This window comes from Corvus hawaiiensis, chromosome 9, assembly GCF_020740725.1.
Source record: "Corvus hawaiiensis isolate bCorHaw1 chromosome 9, bCorHaw1.pri.cur, whole genome shotgun sequence".
NCBI lineage: Eukaryota > Metazoa > Chordata > Aves > Passeriformes > Corvidae > Corvus > Corvus hawaiiensis.
In genome coordinates this window covers 10,527,141-10,546,799 of record NC_063221.1, presented here as the reverse complement: position 1 = coordinate 10,546,799, position 19,659 = coordinate 10,527,141, and the positions used below count along the sequence as shown (strand labels likewise).

The 19,659-nt window shown below is 40.0% G+C and overlaps 1 protein-coding gene across 4 annotated transcripts in view; it reads right to left on the bottom strand.

Moving 5' to 3' along the window:
* Window positions 1-19,659, bottom strand: part of CRB1 (crumbs cell polarity complex component 1) — a 143,969-nt gene that overhangs the window by 61,339 nt on the left and 62,971 nt on the right. For 3 of the 4 annotated variants that reach the window (XM_048312179.1, XM_048312180.1, XM_048312177.1), the window contains exons 7-11: window positions 17,016-17,566; window positions 16,477-16,642; window positions 13,336-14,242; window positions 11,962-12,090; window positions 8,869-8,995 (exon numbers count right to left, since the gene is read on the bottom strand). In XM_048312179.1, the coding sequence (XP_048168136.1) occupies window positions 8,869-8,995; window positions 11,962-12,090; window positions 13,336-14,242; window positions 16,477-16,642; window positions 17,016-17,566 (1,880 nt within the window). Of the gene's footprint in view, window positions 1-850; window positions 2,855-8,868; window positions 8,996-11,961; window positions 12,091-13,335; window positions 14,243-16,476; window positions 16,643-17,015; window positions 17,567-19,659 lie in introns of those variants that run through there. The other variant, XM_048312178.1, reaches the window with a different exon arrangement.

Below are 19,659 nucleotides of genomic sequence, written 5' to 3'. Positions count from 1 at the left end.
TTTATTTTGGCTTGGGTTGGGGTTTTTTTGGGGTGTTGGGTTTTGTGTGTGTGTGTACTCTTGTTTAATGTTGTTGGGGGTTTTGTTGGTTGGTTGGCTGGTTAGTTGGTTGGGTTTTTTTGTTGTGTTTTTTTTGTTGTGTGGTGGGGTTTTTTTGTTGTTGTTGCTGTTGTTCCAGGATTATCAGCTCCCAGGTGTCAGCCAGGCTGCGTTCACACCATGCATCCTTCTCCTGGATAACTGATACAAAGTCAATAGGGGAGAATAAGTCTTGTTACAGCATGATCAGGGAAGCAACTGCACCTTTAATTCACCCACAGATGGTTACTGCTTGGAGAGGAGGGAACAGAGGGTCTTGTCCCTTGGGAGATAAGGAGAGGACAGCTTGTGATGTTACCAGTGCTTCCCCCAACAGAAAGAGAAATATTTCCATTTATTTCTGTAATGGATAAATTAGAACCCAAAGTATTAATGTGTTTGAGAATCTCCAGAATCCCTACCCTACCATTTCACAGGGACCACCAACAATCAAGGCTGTCTCCAGTGGTGCAAAATCTGTTCACTCTAAATAATTACAAAGATTTGTAAAGCTGCTGATTTTCTTGTCCCTTGAATTACAGCAGTTTCACATTTTTTACTTCAGTGCTCTTATTTTTTTTGAAAAGTGAATAATTTGTTCTACCAAATAATGATTTGAATAAATTTAAGGACTGTTTTGTTTGCTGCACATTTAGAGTGGTAGAAAGTTCAGATATTTGTGTAACAAGCTCTGCCTCTAGTTTAAATAGTTCTCTGTATCAAAATAGATAAATGTTCTTGATCATTTGAAACCAAAATATTTTTCAGATTCTCAGGAACACAAATTCTTTTTATTCCTTTTCAGTGGAATAACATTCCATAAGCCTAGTAAAGTGTGTAATTTTTTTCAGATGTTATTAGGAATGGAGCTTCATATCAAGAACTGAAAAAATAGACAGAACATTAAGTCTCATGAACCATACAAGAAAAAAAATGACATAAAATTTAGTATCTGAACAACACAGGCATGGAGTGCATGAATGTGTTATAAAGTGAGCAATGACTGAAGTAAATGCCCATGTGATGTGGATGTGGGTCCACAGGGAAAACATCAGAAGGTGAGAATAGGGAAGACAATGCCATTGCAACAGAAAGGATGGTGTACAGGCAAAATGTGTTAGTCTGAATACTCAGGTGTTATGTGAACACCATGCTTGAGCTGATTCCTGTTCTGCAGAGTGTTATGCTGTCATATGTCATCTGGGCTCCCTTTTCTGCTTATATTTACCACACACATTAAATATTCAACTGCTTTTCACTGATGCGTGCAGCAATCCTGGCCTTGTGAAGAGCTTTCATGTCTTTCCCAGCTAAGACACATTAGATAACCTTATTGTCTTTGCATCCTAATGTTTTTGTACCTTATGTTTTGACACACATTAAATGTGTTTCGTGCAACATCCTTTTAGAAGTTTTAGTTAAATCCTGTGTTTTGAAGGCAGACTAATACAAAATAGCAAAGGGTATTAAGGCGTTGTTCTGCTCTGAAAAACAATGGCAGAAATGGCATTGTGACGTTTCCAATGACTTCCAGAGCAGAGCTGCTCATTTTATAAATCTAAAGATGTTTCTTCTTACCCCACATTCGACCTGGCACTGGAATAAAGCTGAGCGCTCTCTGGCTCCTACCATCAATGGTAATGATTCTGCCACGGTGGGTGATCTACAGCCACGCAAATGATGTGAAAACAAATAAACTCCAGCTTTTTCCCAGCTCAGTTACACTGATTCTGCTAGGCTAAGAAAAGTAAAAATTTACTTCAGTTGATGAAATAATCTTATTTCAATAGCCTACCATCAGACTGTAACAAGTTTATCTGTGCTGTACAAATAGTTGCCATGATGAGGGTTTTCTCAACTTAGTAAGGTACTACAGAGAGAAAATCAGAAGTACCAGGAAATGCCCTTTATGCTTCCAGCAACAAGCAGCCTTGCAGGATGTAAGTTACATAGCCCAGAGTGTTTATTTCCTTCCAACAGCCTGCTCCCTGTCTAGATCTTGGGAGCCTCAGGAAAGCTGACAGGTGAGAGTTGGCTTCTGCTCTTTGACAGTTCTGCTGCCCCAGGGCTTGCTCCCTGCTTGAGGAAGAATGCCAGCAGGAATATCATGGGCTGGCTACGCTGACCGTAGGTGCTGCAAGCTGAGGGCATCACTTGTGAACAGGGACTCAGTCCTCTCTCCACTGGTCCTCAAGCACTGCTGGGTTCAGTATGATGTTAGAACATGCTAGTGAGTGGTTTCAAACCCCTCTGATTTCCTGAGGTTGTATCATTTGAGGCAGCTGACCCGCAGTGGAAATAGAACAGGGCATTTCAGAGAATGGTGTCATTTAGAAAATGTTTTACTGGCCACACCAGTCTTTTTCAATAGGCTGCAAGAGCTCTGGGGAGGATAAAAGTCACAGCAGGTACAGACATGCTTCTCATTAAGACACCAGCCTGATGCTCCCCAGTAACTTGGCCTGACCTTGCTGCCTGAAGCTCTGGGATGTTCTGTGACACCATCCGAGGAGAGCCTGGAGCTGACCCCCACGCTGGGTGAGACCTTCTCCTCCCTCCCTGCAGGTTGGGACAGCTGGAATAAGCTTTTCAGGCACCAGGGGCCCCCTCAGCTCTTGGGGACCTGGGAAGGAGCAGCAGGTGAAACTCAGGCTGGCAGCATTTGTCAGGTTCAGTTGACTTACCCAGCTTTACTTGTTCATTTTGCCACACTCCTGAGGCTGGCAGCTGAAACTTACTGTCTTGGTGTTGTCAACATTGGGCATTCAGTCTTGGGCTAAAGAATAAAAATTATCATACTGCCTTAAAATATATGCCAATAGGAATTTAATTTTTTTAAAAAATTAGTGTTGTATTTTTGTCTGTCTATTGCTTTTGCAGTCTTCTTGGGAGGTCTAGCAACCTATCTGCTTATATGGAGACTAAAATGTGTGTGGGAGCATAAATACCAGATATCTAGGGCAGCATTGTTCAGTTTGAAGGTGATTCCAATATTGCTACCCTAATTTCCCAATTTTCCTATTTTTCCCAGTATTTCTACCCTAATCTCACCAATTAAAAAATTCTACGGTGTCCTAACCATCTGCAATAGGAAAGAGCATAAATTCAGGACAAGAACAAATCTGTACTGATGACAAAGAGAATGAAGTGCTTTCAAATTTTTTGCAATCTCAAGACAGAAACTGATGGGAGCACTGGCTTAGAACTGGTGCAGAGTGAAAACTTAGCCTGCATGGCTGTATTTGCCATCACATCACTCTATAGGCCTCAAAAATAAAATCCTGTTGATGTTTCTGTGTATAAGGTATAAGATAGAGGTGTACAAGAGCAAGGCATACAGGTAAAGCCACAGTGAGATTGGGGGGAAAACAGTGTGGTTGTTACATTCCTGATGTCCACATCTTTTAGTCAAATGATAATTATCCATTAATAGCTTCATAAGTATGAATATGTAAATAGATATGGAATGCATTATTCATGAATCACCAGGCATTAATTATTGTAATTAAGTATCATTTGCTACGTTCATATTACTAACCCTTCCAGTTAATGAATACATTAGCTAATCACTGTAGAGCAGATTCAATCAGAATTCCCTGTGTCTGTGCTATGGAAGCCTGAGAGAGTTTTATTGAATTTAGATTCAATATTGAACATATCCAACATGCTTATCAGTGTATTTTTAATGACATTAAGTGTGAATCATAACCTCCAGTGCATGATGCTTGTCCTTGTGCCCAGGAGGATGGAATGGTACCAGCTGGAAGAGAATGTGGAAGCAGCAGCGGTGCAGCACATGGCAGCAGCTCTGTGAACCAAGGAGAACTTTAATTCTGGGACATGAAATCCACCTCCATTTTCAAGCCTCATGTATATTCACACGTATAATAGGAGAGGGGGGGGTGTTTTGTGAGGGAGTGCTGTCCCAAAGGTGCTGCTGGTGACAATGTTCAAGGAAAACAATTTCAAAGCTCGGCTGGAGCTGTTTGCCAGGCAGTGCCTTTTGCCAGCACCAGCGGGACACAGCCCTGGCAGGATGTGCTCCCAATCTAATGGGGCTCAGGGCACTCCTGAAACAAGAAATAAAATGAAAAACCCAACCCTGGCTTTTGTCTTTACTCCCTGGAGATCCATTTCAACTAATAGAAGTCTCAGTAACACAAGAAGAAGATTTGCTGCAGCTTTTATTTTATTGCCTTTTTAGGGTTATAGCTCTTAGGACCAGGCCTTGTGGGTTTTGAAGTAGGAATTTTAAATAATTTTTAACAAGAGTTTCATTATTTTTAGGGAGAATCACTATCTCAAGATATAAATATGTAAGTTCAAGTGCTGAAAGTTAATAGAAACAAGTAAAATGCCCTCTTGGCTGAACTTCTGGCTGTCAGGACAGAAAAAATATTTGCAAAGAAAGAATGAAATCTTATTTCATCACTGTTAGGTTGAAGAAGATTTTTTCCTATTTTCAGGTTCACCAAAGTACTGTAGTCATGTGCAGTGAGTAAGTGATTATTGGATCTAGTTTCCTCAGTAATCTGGGAGTAAGAGAATCTAAATAAGCATACATCAAGGATATTTTCAAATTCTCAAACACATGGGGTCTTTGTAGTTAAAACTGTCATAAGATACCGATGCAGAGAGGGGTCAGTCAGAGCCTGTTTTTCTAAGGGCCAGAAGTAGGAACAATGGTGAATAAAGCAAATATGCTCAGTGAAATACCCCTCGTGCATTTTCCACACACAGTGAAGAATCTGCTTTCATTCATCCCACAGCTGATGCAAATCCCTTTGCTCTCCCTTCCAGTGTACCCATCACTGCTGTCTTCCCCCTAAGAAAACTTAATTCTGCCTCAAGCCCAAACACTGTTACTTCTCATTACCCAGCTTTCTGAATGACAGTCGCTGGCATCTGACAAACAGTTTGAGTTTTAGTATCACAGAGGGATCCATTACAGATATTACCAACATGGAGCGTGACAAGCCACGCCTTCAAAAACCACGACCTTGCTTTTTGGCTTTCTTTCATTTGCGCGTCTTGTACCCCTCCTCTAATTCCCAGTATACTCGAGATGATGATTTCCCAATCTCTTCTCAATGCCCAGATTAGTAGGAGTGTGTTTTGATGTTTCTTTTTTTTATAAAGACTGCTTTTCCACAAAAGCACGAACTCGGCAGGGCGTTTGTCTTCTGATTAAAAACAAAACAACTATCAAAAAATTTGCAGCACAGTTGCAACATGGGAGGTGTGAAGATCTTGCTTTATACCTTATTAATGAATAATGGCCTTTCAGCCCCTCGAATTCTAAAAAATCTTAACAACTGGATGTATTTACAAAAAGATTAGTGCTTAGTGTCATTATTCATCCAGCTATTTTTTAATGTTTGCTTCTATACGTTTCCCTTTACTTGTCTGACACCTGCAGCTCTTGAAAAAAAAATATAGATAAGAAAATGATTTAAGTTAATCTGGCATTTGTTTATTTATTTTTTAGCTTTTAAAACTAGAAATATCAAGTCTGCAGCACTGTGCCTGGGGCGGTTGGAGTGGTTGAACAGCTTCAGTGGGAAGCACCTGCCTGGCCCTGCCCTGCCAGAACTCCTGGAAAACCCTGGGATGAAGCAACCTTGGTTGGTGTGTGGTCTTCCTGTGAAGTGTTCAGAAAACATGGCACACTGAAAGCAAATGAACAGAGCCATCAGCAGGAAATGAGGAGCAGACATAAAGAGACAAAGGCAGAAGGTTTATTTTGTGTATAAAGGTAGGAAATTTATGTACATGTGCACAATGCAGTTGAGGATACAGAAGTACAAAGAGGAGAAGAGCAGCATTTCTGAGGCCAGGGGATGTTTCATGATGACAAGGCATTAGAGGAAGGAAAGAATTCAATTACAGGTGAGAGTTTTCAGTAAAAGAAAGAGTGAACTGATGCCCTGCTAATACAGTTTAGTTTAAAGCTTATGTATTGCTATAAATTCATATAAAACCTGTATTTAATATTGTATAAACACTCATATCGATTTTCTAGTATGGAATAGAAAGAGTATTGGAATCTCTAGACAAATGCATTCTTTTTGTTTTCACATTTTGGATATAGGTCTAATGCCAGACATACTGTGATTACATTTATTGCTTTCTACCTTTCTTCAATATTAATACCATGATGAAATCTTTGCTACAGTGTGTCCTGTAGTGCATGTTCTATAAAGTACCTAAGAGTTCAATTTAGTTACATGGAAGCTGAACTAAACCCAGTGAGAAAATAAAACCAGGCCAAACTTCATTATTTTCTTAATTATAGTTATTTAAGAAAAAAAAAAATTGTTTGAACAGCTTTGGTTAGTAGCAGTAGGGTTTTTTTTCATTTGAATTTTTAAGATTTCTTATTTCTTTGCCTTTAGTTAGCATTCTGAAATAGGACAGTTTTTATTTCAAGTTTTGTGATTAATTTTTCATTTTTCATTTCAATAATACTGAACTGAGGAATGTTTTTTGTTATGATTAAACGAAAGGTTACAGTTTGGAATAAAATTCCCAACACAATACGTTATTATTTTAAATTTCCCCACATGAAAGCAATTTTCCAAAACCGTATCTTCACTGGAAAAAGAAATATTTAAAATGCAGTCTGGTTTTGGTTTTTTCTCTTTGCCTGCGTTCTATAATTCCCAGTATTACATGTGATTGCCAATAAGATAAGTAAACCTACATCTGATAGAATATATAGTTTTGGTTCTGACACTGCTACATTAATTGCATCTCCAATGCATTCCCATCCAGTGTTTATTGATTGCTTACAAAGAGGAAACAATTTTTTTGCTGAATTTATATATTTTATATATATATATATATAAACATTATTTATAATGATTTTTAATAAGATTTTAACAAAAAAATTGCCCTAATCACTTTTCAGGTATGATAAAGACAGAAAAGGAATTATCCTTGTGTACAATTCTTATAGGTAAATTTACTGTGCTTAATTTTCATACTAAGGCAGATGCTAGCAACAGGAATTTGTGACAAGGATGAATCATGATTTTTTCCACAAATGTGCAAAAGTTTGTTTCGTTCTTTTTCTCCCCCCTAAAATAGGAGGAGGGTTTTAATAGCACGAATGTTGCTGCATTTGTGCGCTGAACGGTACTCAGAAAAATAACAGACTTGGGGGCATTTATAAAGGCAGACAAGAAAAAATAGTCCTGATCCACTATCAGGGGCCTCTGCCATATCCTGTTGTGGTAAAACAGAAAGCTAAGCATCTCACTTGCACACATTTCAGGGTGTCCTAATGTCACTGGAGATTTAAAGGTGGGATTTGCTTTTCCTGAATGCATCAGGTCCAACCCACAGCGAGTTGGGGAGGACTGATGAAGGAACAGGGTCAGGTTTGAAGTGAGGGAAAATTATATCAGTGGTTTCAAGGACATCTCCAAAAGACCATTTTTTCCCTCTGTAGTCAGTAAACCTCCCAGTCTGGTGTTAGTCCTTCCTATAACTCTGCTACCTGCCATACAGCTGAATAACAAAACACCACCCTCTACACTCTTACTCTTTTGAATCCTCTCTCAAGGACCATAGATAGAGAATCTATGCAAATATAATAATGAATGTCCAAATAAATTATTTCACCATTCATAAATGGGATTTTTGCCTTAAAGAATGGTTAAAAAAACCAAAAACCGCTCACTTTTTACAAATGTTTAGTATTTAGCACTGTATTTCAGTTCTGTCTTCACTCTCAAAGGCAACTACAAAGATACTTTGCTAAAAATTTTTTGTTAAATTTCCTGGTGCTCATAATTTTCAGGTCCCTTATTTTCATTCTTTTAAGAATCCATGAACAACCAACCCAATTACTTCACTTGCTTCCTAAGAAGGAAAAATCCTTTTTTTTTTTTTGTCTGATGACACTGATCTACTAATAAATAACACAGGTTTACTTGAAGTTACAGAAATCTTTAAACAAACAACAAATCTGTGACTTTCAAATCTGAGATACTTACTGGGCCTTTCTTGAAAGGGGAAATGCTGGTAAAGATTAAGATGGTTGTATTTGTTCTCAAGATAGTACATTGGAGGTGTAGAGGCTATTGGAGCAGAGGATCAGGATTAGTGATATCAGTGCAGGATTGACACTAATTCAAATGGATGTGGGAGCCTCCTCAGCATGTTGTGAATTGCTAATCCAAACCATTACCTAATTACCCAAAAATAGCCTGCATGATTTCACAGGTGTGAGGCCTAACTGCCAAAGGAACAGCAATGAACATGGTGTGTGATGCAAAGGTAGTGACCACCTGGAAGATTTAATTTAAGATTAGACTTATTGAAGGTAGTGGGTCTTTGCCACTCATTGCAGTAGGGTTTGAATGCCACCCTCAGTAAATGTGACAGCTGTGTTGCCTGTTAGTTGTCCCACTGTCACCCACTGGCAGTGTCCGTGTGGTGAAATGCTCTGGTGGAGGTGGGGCGAAACACTCTTTAACATCTGCTAGCATTTGTTCTAAAACTAAATCAATTAACTAAACCAGATCCAAAGAGATTCATAGAAAAACCATTCAAAGAAATATAAAACAAGTTTTAAAACTCTGATACTTGTATTGCTTTGCTAAGCTGGTTAGCCAAGGCATCTTCTGCTGCAGTAAAACACAAAAGTTTCCAGACTGCTCAATAGTCTTCCTGATCACCCCACTCAACTGCTGGCTCATCATCCATTCGTAGAATGAGATAGGAGAGAAGCTGAAAGAGATTCTGCCACAAGAGCAAAGAGACAAAAAAGGAGAGGTCGCTTACATCGATCTCACAGCGGTCGCCAGCGTAGTTCACGTCGCACAGGCAGTGGAACTTGTTGAGGAGGTTCTGGCAGAGGCCCCCATTCAGACACGGGTCAGAGCTGCACTCATCAATGTCCTTCTCACACCTGGGGGAAAGACTGCAAACAGTCAGCCTCTGAAACCAGGCATCAAATGTGTCAAACAGGCACATTTTTAATTCAGAAGCTTTGTGGGGAGGGAGAGGAAGATGCACTGGGGCACATTTCCATACGTGTTTATGGTTTTATTAACTAGCTGATTAGCCCCACTCAAATCCTGAACTTCCTGTATGATTTTCAAACACAGATAGTTAAGCAGGCAATTTCATCCCTGTAAAGCACTTCATGGTTAATGGTGCTTAGCAAGGTGCAGTGAAAGTTCTTGCATGAGTTTAGAGCGAGCTCTGGTGCAAGTCCTGCTGACAGCTTGCTTGTCCTTTTCACTGTTCTAAGAAGCTGAGAGCACATTTTCCTTCTCAGCAATCTGGATATCAGTCAAAAAAATGCATGTTTTTCCCAGCTGAGTGCTTCTGGAAATATTCACCTGCTTTTTTGGGGTTTTTTTAACCCTTTTATTTTCTTCCCTCAATTTGGAATGCCAATAGATCCCAGCACAACTTCCTGTCCAGTCTCACTGAGATGGGCCCCAAGACTGGTAAGAGCAGTGCAGAAAAAGTGTTATAAGCCTTAATACATACTGCTAAATGTTTTTGAGTTAATTCTGGTGGTAAAAGAAATTTGAGTTGTAATTTCTCAAGGCAGCCAATGGAAAATGATGGTGTAAGATTGTCTGAAAACTACTAATGATTTGGTGATTTTTCAGCTCTGACAATGTTCTCTTTTAATTCCCTGCTCCCTTTTATCAAATAATGCTAACAGTTAATCCTAATTTTTCCAAGTAAAAATGCAGGTTTATACTTGGAGAAGAATGTGAAAAATTATCTCTGAATTATAAGGAATTGTTTTGTTCAATCATATTCATAACCAAGCAATAAAATTTTAATCTTGCATCAGAGAAGACTATTTATTTCTATTAAACACTTTTACTCAATTGATCTAAACATCTTTCAATGTTTTCCTTAAATGATAAATTTATTAATATACTTCAAAGAGCTAAGGTATTTATCCAATATGCAAAAATTGTATAGCTTTGAAATTACCTATACAAATGAAAAAAAAAAGCCAAAAACCCCTCAAATCTTCCAGGGAATCAGGTACCTGAATCCAAGTGAGTTTCAGGAACACTTAAAAACCTGACTCCCTTTACATAACTTTGAAAGTTCCAGCCTGAATTGAATGACGAATTTGTTTTTGAGAGAGAGCTCTATCTTCTTTTATGGAGAGTGATCTTCCCACATTTCCCTCTCCAGCTGCTATTAAGTTCACTGGGCTTTGTTTTTATGTGTGATCCCAAGTCAGTTGATTGGCATAGAAGGATGTTGTTTTCTCTATTTCTCAGCAGATGTGCACCGGTGGCTTTCTGAGGGATGAAATATTGCCTTAAAGGAAAATGCCTGCTTATCAATCTAATACATAAATATACAAAGGGATTTGGTTTCAATTTTCTTATTAACAGATATATTTGAATTTGTTCTGAAAAAAAAAAAAAAAAAGAAGGGGTGAAATGGTCTCATTTGATCTAGTGAGACCTCCAAGCATGGAAGTACTGCTGGTTTATGGTTTGGCAGCCTGGAGGAACAGAGGCCAAATGGTGCATTTCAGACCCTGGAGAAGAGTGCCTGCTGCCACAGGCAGTTAACGTGCAGCTCGCCGGGCACAGGGCTGCTGCTCGATACGAGAGCCTTGGGAACCATAAACCAGAGATTACTGCCAGCCAGTGGGATGGATGGAAGGACGGCTCACTCCCAAAGCCGTAGTTAGCACGTTGGCTGGCAGGGGAAGGGAGAAGGAAAAAGTGCTTTGCTCCTACCTTGAAGTCCCAAGAAATATACGCAGTGCAGAAGTGGCTATGAGTATGCTTTTACTTTTTCAAATCTTATTTTATTGTATTCTTTTCCCCCTTGTTGAATATTGTGAGGTGGTACACAGGCGACCTGGCTGTTAACAGTGCAATTCAAACGTATCTGCCAACTATACTGTGCATTGAGTGGGTGGAGATTTTCATTTAATCTGTCTTTTACAGCCTACTGTACTCCTTCCACAAAATCAGTGGACTCGTAAGTTTTTGAGAGAATGAAACCCTTTTGTTGGAAACTTCTCTGTGTTACAGCTTGGTCCTGTTGAACTTTTGGATATTATACTCTGATATAATGCTGGTTTCACCAAGGGTATGTACACTATTTCCTGTCTCACCATCCAAAATGTCCTTATCTGTTCAGACTACGACTGGGACAATGCCTTCCTGAATTTCTACAGCACCTGATGCCCCGAGAATCTCAGCCGTCCCTGCTCCAGAGCCCTTTGAAGGCCAGTATTACGTGGTGTTACAAGAATACATGATCCAAATTTCACTGTGAGGAAGGTCCCTCTGTTTCGGGCTAAACAGTAACATGTGCAAAGTATTCCTTACTCTCTTCTAAAAACAATAATTCTGTTTTCATACTTCAGCATTCAGTAAGAGAGCATGGCATACCATGCCACCAGGTATGCCACCTCTTACCATCCCTGTGATGCAATAGACTGTATAGTCACAGCAGACGTGTGAAAATGAAACAGCTTTGCATATTCATGTGCCAGAGCATGTCGCTGGTTTATATATATGAGCAGGATATGTGTCCCCACCTATGGAAAGGTAACATTATAACTTGTCATATGAAAATTTGGCACAGAAGCCAAAAAAAGGCATAGACAAACAGGCATGCAGTGCTGTTTAAAAAATAGTATCTTGGGCTGGATTACTGGTGCTGCATTGGACTGAGCCTTGCTGCATTAATTCGTGATTTTTGTCTAAAACTGCAATACTTCTGACCCTCAGAGTCACTCAAGCAAGGAACTGCTGCACTTAAACAGCTCCTTTGTATTTCTGCCAGAGGACTGACTGTTACCCTCTGGACTCTTTGGAACAGCCTTTGGAACAGGTGCTCCCCAAAGATGTGCAGGACAAAGCCTCTCACCGTTCTCCCAGAAAGCCCGGCAGGCACACGCAGGTCAGCTCGCCGTCAAGGTCGGTGCAGTTGCCGTAGTTGAAGCAGGTGAGGTTCCTCTCTTCATTCCCACAAACTGTGTAAGGTAATCTTCGATATCTGGGAGAACAAGAAGGCAGCAGCAGTTATTTGCACTGGCCTTGTTTCTAGATGTCTCGTGCTCTCTCAGCTGAAGCAGGGGAGCAGGGTATTGCCCACAGGACAGCTGGAACTCAGATGGAAGACTCCCAGAACATGTTTTGCGTAACTTTTTTTAATTTGATGGATTTAGTTTTTCTTCTCCAAATACATACTGGTAAATTAATGATTCATTTCTCAGTTAAAAAAAAAAAATGGACATCACTCTGCTTACATGTGGCTCTGTGTGATACCTGGACAACTTAGTATAAGATTTCAAAAGAGAGACTTAACGTACAAAACAGACTTTACTGGGCCACCATAATGCATCTTCAAATCTGAGGATGCCCTCACTACTCAGAAAAAATAAACAAAACCTGCCAATTTTAGTAATTATATCCTAAAAGACTGTAGTCGGGTAGCATGAAGGTGATTGTCTGTTTGCATCCTTTGGGCTGCAGCAGACTGGATTTATTTGAGTCCTCTGGAGGAAGGAGAAGGATTTTGCCTTCTTGGAGAGGAATGGGACATGCTTAGAGGGGAGAATTTTATGGGTGTGCAGAGAAGGGCACTTATAGGGAAGAGCCTGCAGCCTTTCTAGAGGAGAGTCTGGAAAGAATAGGAAACAGCATGTGAGCAGTGTCAGAAGCAATGGGAAAAGTGGGCTGTGTGGTGTTTGCAGCCACCTGGACTGAGAGCAAGCTGGGTAGAAAAGACCAACCCAGAAAAGATGCTGTGTGTGAGGAGAAAAACAACTTCTTTTCCTACTGTTATTTTCTCTTACCAATTCTGAATTCCTTTTATTTATAGCTCTAGAGCTACATTGCTCTAATAAAATATAGTTTTAGTGATTTAAAAACCTTAAGATTTTTTTTTTTTTTCTGAAAAGAAGATGTAGCAAATGTATTTTCAAGCTCTGGAAGGCTTGTAATCTTGTCATCTGAGAGTTCATAGGACCAATGCTGGCAGGAGAACAGGGCAGCAGAGCTGTGCCTGGTTCCTTCAATCCTTGCCTCATCTCTGCCTGAGCTGGCAGCTCTCCACTGCCTCAGTCCACATCTAATTGATCTGTACAACTTTCTGTACTCTTCATACATCGGCTCCACAGCCATGATTAATATAGAGTCAGATGCAAAACATCTGTGTTCAAAACAAAGACATCAGTGAGGTAAAAACCCTTCAGAAGACACTTGACAAAATCATGTGGATCAGCCTTGTTTACAGTACCTGCAAAACCTCCCAGTGAAGTTAGCAGCACACAGGCAGGAGTAGCCATTAACCCCATCAACGCAAGTGGCCCCATTCACACACTGGTGGCCATGGCACTCGTCTATGTCCTCTTCACAGTTCTCTCCTGTGTAACCAGGCTCACAGCTGCACCCATAGGAGGAAATCCCATCTGTGCAGTTCCCATGAATGCAGGGGTTTGAAGAGCACTCATCAATGTTGACTTCACAGTAGCTGCCAGTCCACCCATCGGGACATACACAGTGGTAGGAAGTGTACAAGTCTTCACATATCCCCCCATGCATACAGGGGTCTGAGCTGCAGAAATCTACCTGCAAACACCCAGTAAAAGCGGGGTTTGCAGATATTTTGAGAAATTGCTCCTCTTGAGGTTTTTTAGTAGGGACGTCAGCATTTTCAAAGTATGAGAGATAAATGCCACTGATTTCTATGGTGCTCATACACCCTCGCAGGCCATCCAGGCTGTCGAAAGCCTTGTCAGCCACATAGATGTCTGTCTCTTCTCTTAAAAAGTTGAGGCTTCCTGCAGCAGCTGTGCTGGTTACTGTGTCTTTCTTGTTGTCTATATCCATGTGCCATCTGGAGGACTGGGACAGGGGCTCCACCATGGAGACCATCACTTGGTGCCATTTGCCATCACTCACAGGCACTGAACTCGCAAGGGTCAGCCTGTAGAAGCTGTTGCCACTTTGCAATTGAAACAGGAGTTTGGAGTTGTGGATACTGATAACGACAAACTCAGGCTCCCTCTCTGCATACAGCAGGATCACGTCAGTGTCCCTGGTTCGAAAGCCAAAGATGATATTGGTGAGGTCTCTACTGATTTTCCCATTGCTTCTGTAAAATACCGCGCTGCTCCGGCCGCTGAACACCGCGTTAGCAAGACCTGTGCAAAGACAGCAATTGAGAAACCAGGCCAGTTTTACACTAATACATGTGAAGCAATGTCTCTCCAGTGCACATGCTCCCTGCCATGTAACTCCTTTGGGGTTTGCTGAAAAACAGTCAAATTCCACCAGTGTTTCAGTTATCCTGGTCTGCCTCTCATGGCTGTGGAAATTACAGGGCAGCACCAGCATCAGCTATAATGACATCCAAAGTGTACTGCTCTGCATCATCTCAGGTTGTCACTCCAATATACAATTCTACATTACTGTTATCCCTGTATTGCAAAAGAAGATATATTTTTCATTTTATGCTTGTTCCCCAAGTGTGGGCAGCTAGTTATTCCCTGTGACAGATCTGGATGGGGTGAATATTTCTTCCCAATTCCTTTTTTCTTAGGTGTGTCTTAAGATGTTTTATCAAGTATTTGACTGGATCCCAATTTCATCTAACCAACGCAAAAGGATGAATTTAATTGAAGTCAGTTGATGCAAACCCCCTTCAAAATCCCTGTAAGCAGAGTCATGCCTGTCACATTTAAAACCAGCTTCTCCTGCTGGGCAGGCACTGCCACAGCCCTATGCTGGTGGCACTGGGAGGGCAGCAGCTCTCAGCTCACACTGCTGTGAGTGAAAATTGATGGGCAATGTTGTGGCAGCTTTATGGACATCTTCACAAAGGTATTTGACACCTTTCATTAACATGGTTTCTACTAAAATGCGTTTACTCGCTGGGCTGTAAATTTAAACGTCCTGAGGTTTCTGAGGATTATAGGCAGGGAGGAGGGACAGGAACGAATGTCTTCTGTCTGTACTTCAGAAAAAAAAAATAGCTCTGAAAGATCTGAGATAAGCTGGGTTTCTGAACTACCTCTGGTCTTAGTTAATCTCATTGAAAAAGTTTCCTCAGAGGAAATCATACTAAAAGGAAATTCAGAATTTTTCAAGATTATTCCTGCTTTTTAAATATCTCACAAACCTGCTGAGCTTTTTTAAGCAGAAGACACCAGGTAGAGAAGTCACTCACCAGGAAAGCTTTTATTTTGTTATCCTGTGTTGAACAACAAGAATTTTATCCTGTAGCTAAGAATACAACTAGATAAAAACACAGTTCTGTAGTGCAGGAATTTTTGAATATCTACTAGGGAAACACCCTACTGTTGCCACATAAACCAGCACAGAAATCTAAATGGGATAACCTTGAGTCATTGAAAGTGTAAATGAACTTGAGTTTAGCAGAAGGAAACAGTGCAGGTGCTTTTCACTTCACTGTCTCTGAGTGTTTCTGTTCTATCCTAACATGCAATAGCAAATTTTACGAGAGAATGTATTTTGATGTTATTATTAAAGACCTCTCTGAGAGAAGGAGCTATTATTTTAATTTCAGTTGCAATTTTAACCCGTCCTGCAATGCTGATTCTAACAATCTGAGCAAAAATAGTATCATATTGGTCTGTCTGTGATAGAGATCTTTTGTTGAGCAGCCTTCCCATTCCTAAGAGTCAGCCATTCTAACAGATTCCATCAGACTGAGTGGCTGACTTAAAGCCTACCCAGCTTTGGTAGGGCTTTCTTTGGTAGCAAAAAGAAAAAAAAAATTCTTAAAAATACCTATTTGCTTCTTTAATTCCACTCCAGGGTGAGAAGGAGAAGGGAAGTGGAGAAGGAACGAGATGTGCAGGGTGGCTAATGATCCTAAGGCAACTAATGGTCATCAGTTTCCAAATGGACTGCCTGGCATGCAGGTGCTTCTTTCGAAGACACTGCCTGAACAACTGTACTGCAGGTAGTGAGGTGACTTCCTTCAATGCTATTCAAGATTTAAGAAAATCAAATGATGCAGTGTGAGTTATGTAGCTTGTCTTTTCAGGAGGATAGGGAACATTCTAAGGTTAATCCACCACTGGATTCACCTCTTACCTCTTTGCAGTGGAAGTGTGAGGGCAATGTACTGATCTCTTGGACAACCTTGACTAGTTGGGCTGAGTAAGTCAAAACTGAAGGTCCTGTAAACCTCAGTGTCTGAGTCAGGGCATCTGGGTGAGAATTTCTGGGTTTGGTAGGGCAGACTCTTCCCATTAACATTAATTAAACTGACATAACTATTATTTTAATACAGAAACAACATTTGAATGAACTTTAAAGGCAGTAAATACTTCATTTCAAGGAAATGCTGCTGAAAATGTCTATTGCTGCTGATCTCCAAAGATGATTGGAACAACTGAAATGTACCTACATTCAAATCCTTGGTGCACCAGCTGGCATTGTGCTTCATGAGGACAGGGCCCAAGCTCACACCATTTAACTTCCTCACATGCCTTCCCCACTGTGTTAGGGGGGCACGCGCAAGTGAAGTCATCCCAGATTGAATAGCACACACCACCGTTGTGGCAAGGGTTGGACTATGGGGAAAGAGAAGAGATAACCTCAGTATGAATCAAGGCTGTTGGACTCACAGCTCTAGGGATGGGGGACTGTTTGGCAAAAAGAAGCTTTCTTTCTATTTCAGATGGAAAATGATAAAGACCAGTATTACGACAATTCAGCATGTTCAATAATTGGCGAAAAACTATTTCAACCTCAAAATAGTTTAAATCTCCCCTGTGCAAATGATATTCATTGTATGTAGCACAGCTTAACAATATCTGCTTTATCATTTTTGCATGTTTTCCTAAGCTGTGATTATAATAAATAATGTGTGGGAACATACTAAAAAATTAAAATAAACTCCCCATTATAAGCACACAAAAATGCTCTAAAAAATGTCATTCTTACCTTGCAGAGGTTGTCACCAGTGCAGCCTTGGGTGACGTTGATCAGAGTTCGGTTGATAAGAGAATTCAGTGGATTGGTGATGGGGAAGAATTCCAGTGGCTGGTTATTCACCCGTACATCTTGGATACAGCCTTTGAAATACCTGCCATTTCTATCAGTTTCTTTCTTATCTGGTAGGCCTCCAATGTAAAGAATATCCTTACTTTGGATGGTTAGTGTTGGAGTAGAAATAAAGCCTAGGTAGTGAGAGGACTGGAACAACTCCATCTTATTTGGTTCTATTTTTAATGTTATTAAGTAAAAGTTTCCATCGTTCACGGAGTATTTCCCTAATAACTTCATGGAATTTAGAGCTAGCATGGTGAGTTTCCCACCTTCCAAATAGACTCTTATGTAGAGGTAAGTACTGTTTCTCAGAGCCAGTAACAAGCCAGAAGGTTTGCGTGTTCGGACAAACATTGATATGATGAGGTTCTCATTCTGAGTGGAATCAACAGGAAAAGCAGCATAGCCTGAGGAGTCCTCAGATCCAAACCGGCCTGGAATGTACTCTTGAGGTTAGAGATATGGGAAAAGGTAAAAAAAAAAAAAAGAAGAGAAGGGAGAAAAAGAAAATAGTTAGGGCTAAATGATGAGGGAGGCAGTGCAATGATCAAATAACTACTTCTGGTAATATTTATGTATGGTAGTAAGATGTGCTTGTATTTATGGACGAATAAACACTTGATCCAGCTGTAAATAGGTTCTATTTCAAAATTCCTGTTGGCTTCCATGGCCATAGCATTAAGGCCCAGTGCAGGACCAGATGTTATATTTTTGGGCACATTTATCCTCTTTATCATGCTCTGTGCAATGCTGTGTTTACAAGTAGTTAAACAAGGACATATTTCTACACTTTCCTGCACTGGCCCTCAGAAAGATCATTTTGGAAAGAACCTAGCTTCTTCGATCCTCTGATGACCCTGGAAGTTAATGCAATTCTGGTATTTTGTGGTATTTTTTGCACAGATTCCAGTTGCAGGCAGATGCTGGGCAAACCCCTCTGGTGTGAATAGATCACCTGTGTGGTGCTGCTTGGGCTCTCCAGTTCTCTGACAGACTTTTTGTTGCTGGGGCTCAAAATGTGCTCACCTACAACAACTTGTATCCAGTCATGAATCCTGCTCAGTCCCTGAGCTGCCACAGTGCTGGGGAGAAACATGATCCAGGATTGAGTAAGTTTTTTTTTCTTTGTGCTTATCAATTAAAATGATTAAACCAAAACCAGCTGTCTGTCCTTTACCTCTTTTTTTCAGTAATGATTTTCAGTCTTTTAAGGATACAAAGTATGTAGCCAGAACTGTATTTTATTCTGATGAATCATCTCATTAAAGAACAACAAAGCGTTTCTATTTTTACACCATAAGTTTTGTGATCTTGTCCTCAGTATTACAGACTTCCTGCCTAAACAGTTTCAGGACCTATTTTTAATATATCAAATTCATGGAAAGAATAAACCAAGCTTTTTTAAAATGCTCACATAGCTAAAGATTCAGTCCTCTGTTGTGCAGTAAAACTCCTGGAGTGGGATGCCATAGGCCAGCTTTCTGCCTGCAGAACTACCTTTTTTTATGACTGCACTAAAAAGTGATGAAAATAAGGGACTGACCATGAAGCCCCAACAGACCCTTAATAACCACACTGCACTGCTATGTGGTATGGTCATATTATTTAGCAACAGGAATAAATCCCATATTTGTTCCTAAACAGACAATTTCTTAATTTGATTTGAAACAGTTTATTTCTATGAATAAGATTACCTATATATCTACATCTACCTTGTTAAAACTCTTGTATGTAGAAATAATTATTTGCTGAAATCGGTGTTTTGAGGCATTAAGTCTGTTTAAGTTATATCTTTTCTTAAGGTGGTACTAGAGACTGAGGCACTTTTTTCATGAGGGTAAAAAGAAAAATTCTGCTGGAATGAGGATTCCACAACTGCAGTATTAGAAAGAAGCATTGATCTTCAAAAAGGTATTTCATGTTTACAATTACTTTGTCACATTCCTCTCTATAAATAAATATACACATATATCGTCAGTCTGATCTGTTTGATGAGATGACTAGCATCACCTTGGTCAATATTAACGTCTTGGGTCACAACATCTGGATGTTGATCAAAATGAGTCAACATCTGTTTGTTATTTTGTATATGTAGAGAAAATATTGCCTCTTGTCAATTAAATACTTGGCAGCAACTTTTCTTCAGAAAGACACCAGCATTTCTTATGTTATCCTTTACTACAAATCTCGCCCACTCTGCCTCTTTAGAAACCTGCCACAGTCTTTTACATGTGGGACATATCTAGGACCTATGTACCAAAATGGCACGGTGCCATGATTAGCAAGGAATATTGTGGTCAGCAGCAGCAAAAAAAAAAAGAAAAAAAAAAAAAAAAGAGTGCTTTCTAATCATTCTCAAGAGTTCTAATGCCAGTATAAGCTGCTCCTGGCCCTGACTGGTTTTAATTTTGCTTCATATAAGGAGGCAAACATATTTGCCAGATGTTGTCCTATACCCCAAAGTTGCCTTCCAAATCTTTGGATAAATTACAGCTACACTTCAAAGAAGTCTGTTACAATTACCTCTCAGACTCTGTCA